This window comes from Arachis ipaensis, chromosome B09 (genome assembly GCF_000816755.2).
Source record: "Arachis ipaensis cultivar K30076 chromosome B09, Araip1.1, whole genome shotgun sequence".
Lineage (NCBI taxonomy): Eukaryota > Viridiplantae > Streptophyta > Magnoliopsida > Fabales > Fabaceae > Arachis > Arachis ipaensis.
The window spans coordinates 34,944,921-34,953,314 of NC_029793.2; the positions used below are offsets into that span (position 1 = coordinate 34,944,921).

Sequence of the window (8,394 nt, forward strand, 5' to 3'; positions counted from 1 at the left end):
CAACACACAACTCACACGCCCACCTCTACTATTACTCTATTAGCATAGTTCTATATTCCTCCATGAGAATTTGAATTCGTTACAGCTCCAAATGAGGCAACTTTGTTGCCATCTGACTCAGATCACACACCCACCTCTACTATTACTCTATTAGCATGGTTCTTCCGGTGCAGCTCCAAATGAGGCAACTTTGTTGCCATCTAACTCAGGCCTCGGCTGCAGGTCGGATTAAAATAGATCCAATGACTTTTAGGGCCAAATCTGGGTCTATTTAAACTTATTAAACTCATTTCGGCAGGCCCATGAACACTTTGAATCAAAATTAAATCATCACTTCATGTGAAGTTTACTTTTGCAGCCAAAATTTAGTGTTGGTTAATATATTGTTGAGATGATTTGAATGTCAATTATTGATTTGAATCAAATTTGGAGCATCACGCCACGTAAAGTAGTTCACCATTGCACACAAAATTTAGTGTCAATTTAGTAGTGAATAAGATTAAGCTTAGAGAAAAATTTCGTGTCATTTTCGCTATTGCACATCTAATTGTCTAGTAGTAATTTGGATCAAATTTAAAGCATAAATTGGTGTGATTTACTGAGAGAAAGCGCATTTTATTCTCTAAATTGCAAAAATGACCGCGTTAGTCTTTAAAGTAAAAGATACAAAGATATCAATAGTTTCCGAACAACGAATAGAACCACGTATTGTTTATTAGTTCGTATTGTAGAATGTTTTTACAGCGTGCAACTATTTGCTATATCCTTGAAGATTTCGTATCATCATATGCCTAAAGTTTGAAATCAACAGCTTTAAATTAAAATACATCGGCCTTAATAAATCTATAGGCAGCTACAGTATATTGTACAAAATAATAAAAGGTACCAATTGGTGACTAATAAATCCTTATTCTAAAGGGCTTTCTTTACTTGAAAGAAGTTGAAACGCTCCTTGTTAGCCGCATCCACATCCTCGGGAGATGCCACTGCAACAGTAACCCCTTTATCCTTGACTGCTTCCATTGCATCCACGAATTCTTTAAAGTCTTTCAAACTGGGAAAGAAACACAACAGAATGAGAACAAATTGGTTTCAAAGTTGGACCAAAACAGATGTTTCAGCATCAAATTGTGCTAGTATAAAGAATTTGTCAAAAAATTTCATATTCCTTTGATTCCTTGGTCTTTCTTCTGTAAGTATACAACAGCATCCAAGACCATTAACGAGGCATAACCCTCTTGCAACATGTTTCAAATGTATTTGGGAAGATTAGGCCTCTGAGCAACAAAATGTAACAAATTGATAACATCAAGCTACATGGAAAGTCACTTCCGAATTTATCCGTGATAATATTGATATTGATTCTGGACTTAGAAACTAATTTCAGGTAAGCAAGTTAAACTCCAGAGTGGTTCTTGAGATTGACCGCTTGTACCGAAAAGATGTCTTCCAATTTGTATCATAAAGGTCCTCAAGATTGAAAATTTTGCGCCACATCGGTCCCCTCACGTTACTTGTCACGCCGTGAGTGACCTGGTACATACCCTTCCACGGTGGACTAGATGAAATGACATTATTTTAGTTTTGACGCTAAATTCTTTGATGAAACAACATCATTTAATCTTAATGAACTACAAAATGTTGTATGTCCCACGAAAAAATGTATGACCATTAAGGTTAAACAATGTCGTTTAATCAAACATTTAGTGCCAAAACTAAAATGATGTTTTGTCTAGTCCAGCATGGAAGGGATGTGCCAGGTCACTCACAGCATGAGAAATACCTCAACGGAAAAGTGAGGGACTAACATGGTGCAACTTTTTAAATCTCAGGTTTTGCAATTGAAATCTTGGGGACCTTTTCACCGCAAGCGGCCCATCTTAGGTACCACTCTGGGTAAGAAGAGCAAACTGCATCACTTTGCTTCATCGGTGATCTCTTCCGTTTTTGGGAAAAAAATGCTACATCCAATAGTAGTGGATAAAAAAAGTCCAAAACTAGCACGTATTGAAAGAAAAAGTAGAACAATATAAAGCATTATAAACAATGAGCACATTTACCTCGTAGATAATATCTCTTCACGTCTCCTTTGCCTTTCTTCCTCTGTGATTCCCAGCAAGTATCGTAACATGCTGCAATTCGAAATAAAAGCGCAGGAATTGTTATGATAAGAAAAAAAAAACAATAAAAGCAAAGCTAGGAGCAATAGTTAATATTTCAGCAATTAATCAAATTCTTCCATTGAGATCAAGTAAAAAAAAATATCCAGTGAAAACAAGCTTCAGAGGTATAAATGATATGACAGACATACCTGCTATATCCTTTGGCATCAGGAAGTTGATAGGAATCTACATCTCCAATGGTTCCTATGATAGCTTTTGTCAGAGTATCATTATCCATTTCCAATTCTCTTAAGAAGTCACCAGTTCCATCATATACATCAAGTGTCTTTAGCAAGTTTGGATCTCGATAAGATAAGAAACTAAAAACACCTGGAGAAATAATTAATAGTTAGGGCTGAAAGGATGGTGCTCAATAAACCTACCCTTACGGCTAAAACAAAGTAGAGATATACCTGAATGAGTATCAAAATCGCAGAAACCTCCATAAGCTCCACCGCTAACACGTACACGATCCCATAACCATGTATTGCTAATGTATTTGGAAATAACATAGGCACTCCCACTAAGCTTATAACCACTATCATAAATGTTAGCTGCTTTCCCGACATAATTAACCTATAGAGGGAAACACCATATATATAAATATATTTCCCAAATAGAAACATAGATTACATGCAACCAATAAGAATCAGAATAAAATTTCATATATCCTTGAATATCAGAATTAATAGGTTAACAAGGGACGATAAAAAGGAATCATCTTACCTGAGTAGGTATGACAATAGCTTCATTTGTCAATGGAAGTGTAGCACTCCAATTAGTTGTGGTAATGGGAGACCTAGTAGGCAGCAGATCAACAAACTTCCCCACAGCTTTTTCTGTGTTTGCTAGGTTTTTTCCATCAGCGGTGATATTTATTAAGCAACCTTGCTTGGAAAATACAGATTTACGAATCTCCTCAAGAGATGACGATATATTCACCCAATCTTGATCAACTCTCTCTTCAAGAGTTCGCAGGAATTCAAGGTAACTGGAAAAGAATATAGCTGGCATTTAAGTATATAATTTTGTTTCCATATTGAACAGGAAAGTAAATTAAAAAAAATCAATCATGAAACTTCAAAAACTACAACAAACAAAAGTTAAACCAGCTCGAACAACAAATCATAGTAGTATCTCAACATTCCAACCTGAGACCACCCATCTTTTCTGACATCCAGCCTGCAGTATTTAGTTTAGCATCCATCCTTGCAGCTGCAATTCCATGACCACTGCCTCTTAACCGGTTCTGACAACAGACAACAATGCACAACATATCAGTTTAGATATTATTATCTGTATACTCTGCCTTTTTAGCCATCTCTTCACATATGACAATGTGATAATTACCTCCATTCTTGCTCTACTCTGGGAAACAAATTGTTTGAAACGCTGTTGATCTTCAAATTGTACATCTTGAAGAATGGTATTAATCTATAGTAAAGTAGCATGCAAGAAATTAGGCTCGACATGAATACACTAATAAACTTGGGAAAACTAAAGCAAACTTGAAACTACCAAATCATAAAGATCTTCAGCACGCCCAGCCATGGCTTTGCCTCGAACAATCATGTGACTACATGGATCATCCTTGCCCCGCACTGATGAGGTAAATGGATAAACTGATATTCCTCCAGTTTTTCTTCCGATTAATTGGTTTAGTTGGACAAATGTCAAGTCCTTTGTGCCCATTTCCAGCAATGATTGGCTGAAAAAATAAAAAATAAAAAATAAAAAATAGGAGAGTTAAAAAGCTAAATGTAATCATATCTGCCAAGATGCTTTTGATATATGTTAGTAAAGGACAGTCTGGTGATCAAGCATCCACATTAACACAAGGTCCGAGAAAGTAGGAAGCCTAACCTGATATATGTTAGTATTAAGCAGAAATTCCCTTAGCGGAAAAGGTTCAGGGACAGCCTAGGAATTATGCAGAATCGTATAGAAGGTTCAAGTGGGCCCTCAAGGCCTAACTGACATAGGTGAGGTGAAAGAAATGCCATGTTGGCATGTAGAGCAGCATGTGTGAATTCTGTTAGTGCACAGGAGTAAGGGAACAAGGTTTTATGCTGTCCTTGAGAATAGGCTTGGGAGAGAGGAGCTTCCCCTTTTATTTTGCTAATTCTCATCTCTTTCATCAGTAAGCTGAGATCCAGCTTCACTTGTGTTAATGATACCAAAAACTTATCCCTTCTACTATTGTATTGATGGGTTCCTCACAATATAAAACAGAAGAACCAAAACACGAAAGGAGAAAGAAAAGAAAATATTTATTGTAAACTATTTTGCTAAAAAGGAACATATTGTGGTGGTGGTGAGAGGGGGGTGGGAAGGATTGGAAGAGTGCAGAATTTGGATAGGAAAAATCTAATGATTGTTTAACATCATAACATTACCTATAAGCAACCAAAGCAACTTCTTAAATAAGATTTAACAAGAATGGATAACAAAACTCATGATAAAAGTCAAGGAAAATAATACTATGAGGGTACATTTGTTTGGGGGTAAAAAGTGGGGGCAATTTAACTTAAATGAATTTCATGTGTAAAAATTTTACTCCAAACCAAATATATCCTCAATCAAATACAATACTAGGAGCTGTTAATTGACAGAAGCAAAATATTAAACATCCTTCAAAGGTTACATAATTACCAAAACAGTGGGACCAAGGGAAGAAGCTCTTGCTTCAATGAACTCATGTCAAATACTAATTCAGTGTAAAACACATCATTGGTGAAGAGATCATGCTGCAAAACTTTTACTCCATTGATATCACCAACCTGCATTCAGCAGGGAAGTCCTTGTGAAATCTCTAGAGATCATAAAGAAAATGTGTAAGCTCTGATCATGGAAAGTAATAATGATAACCTCAATGGGAACATAAATAGGTTCTTTTGGAATATCTTGCAAAGAAAGGCTAGGAACAGTTTTCAGAGCTTCTGGTGGGTCAGGAGTTTCCTGCTTAAGCCGAAGGTCATGAGTAGCTTGGGAGAGCTCCTCCAAATCTTCTTTTGTCATCCCAGCTTTAACTTTCTGCAGGATCTCTTTTTCTGTGGCTTCATCACGAGCAGCCTTTTCAGGATCAGGCTGACAAGGAAATATTTTCATCAATAAACAACACAGCGAAATCTAACGTGTTTTCAGGGAAAAAGTAAGTAAATACTAAATAAGTACCTGCATTTCCACAGTAACTCGATGTGGGTTATTCAAGATGAATTTCTCTATTAGAGGAGAAAAGACAGCTTTAGATCCCTCCTTTGCAAGTCTGGATTTTAGATCTTGAAGAGGTTTCTCATATTTCAATGGCTCAAATGGATTCATATCATAAATCCATTTACCCTACAATACGCAATTATAGCAATTATAAATCTGAATCATCATTGTAAAGAATGCCCATTTTCCACACCACAATTATGCAAACTTACAATGGAGCGGAGCATGAGTGACAAGCCACGAGGAAACGAACCAGTGTTGTTCTCCCTTAGAGAAAACTCAATTGTATTCATAGATGCCTCAACAGCATCCGTATCAAAACCTTCGTTGGCCAACTTTTTGAGTGTAGTCATGACTAGCTCTTCTACCTTATGAATATCCTGTTCAGAAACTCCCTTCAACCCAATGCTGAATTGAGGCTGAAGTAGTTCATCTTCAACCCCACCACCAACAATGGCATCTCCAAGTCCACTTTCTAGCAAAATTTTTCTCAGTGGTGAAGCAGGAGTTCCCAACAGAAGATGATCCAAAAACCCAAGTGCTAGCTCAGTTTCCAAGTCCAATGGTTTATCAGAGAGCAACCAGTTAAGGGTGACCATATGCTGCTTCTTCAAATCAGCCCCTTCACTAGCAGGATATTTCTCAATAATCCGAACCGGCTTAGAAAATAGTTTCTGTGGTTCAATCTTTGATTCATTTGGAGCCGAACTTGCATCAAACATGTCTAAATACTCTGGACAAAAAACACAAGGCAGAAAGAAGTAAGCTGCTAACTGCTACAAGTCTAAACTCTAAAATAAAGAATTCATAACTTACTTGGCAACAAATATAACAGCGTATACAAGTAAAATAAAGACAGGAATATATTAAGCAGTAGCACAACTATATACAAAGGAGAATGCACCCAGAAATTAGAGGAAGCCCTTGTAAACATCAAGATTCAATGTGTTGAGAAAGACTGTGGTAGAGAGCTACCAGTCTTGGCATAAGTATAGAGTATCTACTTGCCATTGCACAAGGTAGATGCAAGAGTTTGAGCAACACAGAGTCGCTTAGCTAAGACCTAGAGGGTCCTCTGTGAGCATCAAAATAGCTCCCGCAAGGTCATCCAACAATGCCATGATCCTTTCCACGGCAGGTAAAATGCATTTTGGAAAGTTAGTCAAGTATAGGCTTTAGTCATTCAAAATGACTAGGAGTAAGGGCTACAATCTACAAGACCACCACGATGAGACCATTATTGTAAGCATGTGTATTTAAAGAGTAAGTTAAACAAAATTTTATTACCACCCAGGATGCGGAGGCGCTCATTTGGATCATCATCTCCATAAAACCATATTCGCGAATTGCTGGGATGGTAATACTTGCGATGAAATTCCTGTCAAACAAAAAAGAAAAAAGAAAACGAACAAGACAAAAAATAGATCGGTCACCAAGGTATAATGCACAAGAATACCCATAATGTTTCGCCATTATGCTACATAAAGAGCAAGGACAGCTACTACTGAAACAATATTGGGTATGATGAATAGTGCTAAATGAACAGTGTACTACAAAGCATGCTTGAACATGATTGTCAATAGTCAATACAAACCTTAAACTCCTCAAACGTCAACTTGGGAATGACTTGAGGATCACCTCCACTGTCAACACCATAGGTAGTATCAGGGTAAAGGGCCTGCAACATAGTTACATTCAACAAACACACCAAAAAGTTTAAGAAAAAAAATAAATAAATAAAACAAAATAATAGAAGTACTAAAACCCGTAGTAATTGTATAAAATGAAAATATAAAATTGATAACTAACATATATTCACAAAGAATGAATGATGCTTTCGGGCTCAAGAGACTCGAGCCAGCAAATTGAACTTCAAATGTTGACATAATTAAAAAATTGAAAAAAACTTCATAAGATAATATTCTCCAATACCAACACCATTGTTAGAATACCGGTTTAGAATCGCATTTACAAAGTGTTATGTGTTATCATATAGTGGTACACCTTCCTGCCTCCTACCCCCTTTCTTTTCTTTTACCAGTTTTGAGTAACTCTCTTCAAACATCAAACGTTAAGAGGCACTGAATTAAAATCTTAAAGAAAAATGAATTAAATGGATCTATCCATTCCTGTCATTGAGTTGCAGGATGTTTTCTTTTCATGTGGTTAATTTTCTGTTCATAGAGTACATCACCAGTGAGATATCTTCATCTTCTGCCATCTTTTATCTTTCTTTAATCAGTGGTTGTCTTCTTTGTTATTTAATATTTATCCACCGCTTGTGTTCAATTAACATGTTGTCAGCATATTATTCTCTTAGTTGCTTGTCTTCTGTTCTTCTAATTGTTACTTAGTGGATAATCTTCTTTACACTACAGCTGTTTTCAATCTTCTTCAGAGTTTGGACAATAAGTCACTCATTTTATACAGCTTGCTTTCAAGAATTTTATTCATCTTTAAGAATGAGTACAATTATATTTATGGGTTTCATTGATATGCTTCAATATTTGACCACTACAGTTGATAAGTAGAGAAAGAGAAAAGAAAAAGAGGACAAGCTATTTAGAAACTTGCCTGCTGAGAAGTCCGGCCAAGTATATTATCTGGTTGAGAATAGACACCCTTCATTTCATTAAATACAACACCTGAAAGCACATAAAAAAAAACATTACTGAAAGTTAATTAAAAGCATACGAGACCAAAATTATTAATGCAAGAAAAATGCTAAAAGGCTTAGAGTGATACGAAGAAATAGAGATAAAGGAATATTCTAAGCCCTGATATTTCAAAATAGCAATTTGGTCCCTGTGGTTACACTTTATGATTCACGTCCTTTTGTGATTCATAGTGTGTAGCTTCAACGACCAGATTGTTACTTTTGAAATCGCGAGGACCAATTTGAATCATGGAGTCACGAAATCTCAATGACCAGCATGAACCTTTACTTGGAAGAGATACATGTTGTGTTTTACCGAACCTTTATAAGTGATATCTTCAGAAGGATCATTGAGCTCAAAGT

General features: G+C 36.3%; 1 protein-coding gene across 1 annotated transcript in view; it reads right to left on the bottom strand.

Annotated features, from left to right (window-relative positions):
* Positions 681 to 8,394, bottom strand: part of LOC107617735 (presequence protease 1, chloroplastic/mitochondrial) — a gene marked incomplete in the record, with an annotated part of 9,312 nt that continues 1,598 nt past the window's right edge. The window contains 16 exon segments of the mRNA XM_016319579.2: positions 681 to 1,054; positions 2,061 to 2,132; positions 2,312 to 2,492; positions 2,576 to 2,738; positions 2,889 to 3,153; positions 3,314 to 3,411; positions 3,513 to 3,596; positions 3,681 to 3,870; positions 4,815 to 4,942; positions 5,031 to 5,249; positions 5,337 to 5,501; positions 5,588 to 6,108; positions 6,663 to 6,753; positions 6,970 to 7,053; positions 7,950 to 8,020; positions 8,353 to 8,394. Coding sequence (XP_016175065.1) covers positions 913 to 1,054; positions 2,061 to 2,132; positions 2,312 to 2,492; positions 2,576 to 2,738; positions 2,889 to 3,153; positions 3,314 to 3,411; positions 3,513 to 3,596; positions 3,681 to 3,870; positions 4,815 to 4,942; positions 5,031 to 5,249; positions 5,337 to 5,501; positions 5,588 to 6,108; positions 6,663 to 6,753; positions 6,970 to 7,053; positions 7,950 to 8,020; positions 8,353 to 8,394 — 2,516 coding nt within the window.